The 1,560-nt window shown below is 39.7% G+C and overlaps 1 protein-coding gene across 11 annotated transcripts in view; it reads left to right on the top strand.

Annotated features, from left to right (window-relative positions):
• The window catches only part of STK38L (serine/threonine kinase 38 like), a 65,071-nt gene that overhangs the window by 50,170 nt on the left and 13,341 nt on the right, over nt 1-1,560 (top strand). For all 11 annotated transcript variants that reach the window (XM_025191724.1, XM_025191727.1, XM_025191728.1 and 8 more), the window contains one exon: nt 822-883. In XM_025191724.1, the coding sequence (XP_025047509.1) occupies nt 822-883 (62 nt within the window). The remainder of the gene's footprint in view (nt 1-821; nt 884-1,560) is intronic.

Genomic DNA, 1,560 nt, shown 5'->3' with positions numbered 1-1,560 from the left:
CCTCCCCTCCCCCCACCAGACTTACCTTGAGGGAGCTGCTCTCATGCTGCCTGGTTGCCACATGCATGTGTGCACATACATGTGGCATCCCCTGCGTGATTGCTGTCCTCCCATGCCCCCAAGATCCTTGTGGGTTGGAACTCTGCCAGCTTGCAAGGGGAAACCAACTGTTTCCTATGTTTTTCTTCTCAAAATGAAAAGATCCACATTTTCCATGGTGAATGGAAAACCCGGATCCCTGGTAATGATCATATGGAAGTTTTAATAAAAGTAAGGATGTTAACCTGTGTATTATTGTCAAGTTTCAGTGTAGCCAGTTTCATTTTACTCACCTGAAGTCTGTGCAGTTTAATTTGTATTCATGGTTCTTCATTATCTGCTTTGCTGTGAAGCAGCTAGCTAATGTGTGTTGTATTGTAGATTTGGTGTGTTCTATTAGTGCATTGAGTAATAACTATATAGACACTACCAGTCTAAACAGGAATGTTGCTTATATTCAGTTAGTTAATGATTTTAAAATGTTTAGAAGTCCTTGGGTGAATCTTGTCAGGTATCATATTTTCATATCACATTTTAATCATTCCCCAGTCGTGGTATCTTTGATTTGTTTATCATTTCTTTTCCCTCTAATTTCACCAAAATATTTATGTATATTATTTATGTTTATATATAATTTTAAAGGTACAAAAAGAGTATCCTGGAAAAAAATATTATAAATAGGATTCATTTGGATGTTATCAATAGGATTCATTTTTTTTCTTGTAGCTTTTCTTTCATTTTTTCATCTTTGTAGTTCCTAACAACACTATTTTATAAATAAGCATTTCAGAATATGAACTCAAAGAGAAAAGCAGAAACTTGGAAGAAGAACAGGAGACAGCTGGTGAGTTAATAGTTGCAGCATAAAATAGTCTTTGTACTTATAAATATGAAGTAAATTGAAGAACGTGTAGCTACATAGCAAGTGAGGGCCTAATTACTATGGTTTAGCTTTCAGTTTCACCATGAAATAAGAACAGGTATGCCAACAACTACTACACATCGGCCTCTCCACAGATAAGTCCCCCTGCTCACTTTTCGCTAGCTGTACTTGGTTCTTTTGTCCATACATCAGCCATGAGACCAGGAATTAGATCACAGGATCATAAGAAAATGAGGCTGGACATGACCTCACAAGGTCATCTGGTCCAGCCCGCTCTTTAAAGCAGAGTCATCCCTGAGTAAACTATCCCAGCCAAGTGTCTGTCTAACCTACTCTTGAAAGTGTCCAAACATTCAGATTCCATAACTTCTCTAGGTGGACTTTTTAATGGCTGTCTAAGGTCATAGTGGAAGTTCTTAATCTTCAGCCCACATTTCCCTGTTGCAGTTTGAGGCTGTTGCTCCTAGTACTGCCCCCTGCCACTACAAAGAAAAGCCCATCTCATAGATTCATAGGTGTTAGGGTCGGAAGGGACCTCAATAGATCATCGACTCTGACCCCCTGCATAAGCAGGAAAGAGGGCTGGGTTCAGATGACCCCAGCCAGATGCCCATCTAACCTCCTCTTGACGACCCCCA

This window comes from Alligator sinensis, unplaced genomic scaffold (assembly GCF_000455745.1).
Source record: "Alligator sinensis unplaced genomic scaffold, ASM45574v1 scaffold696_2, whole genome shotgun sequence".
Taxonomy (NCBI): Eukaryota; Metazoa; Chordata; order Crocodylia; family Alligatoridae; genus Alligator; species Alligator sinensis.
Note: the sequence above shows the minus strand (reverse complement) of the source record. Positions and strands in the feature narration are given on the sequence as shown.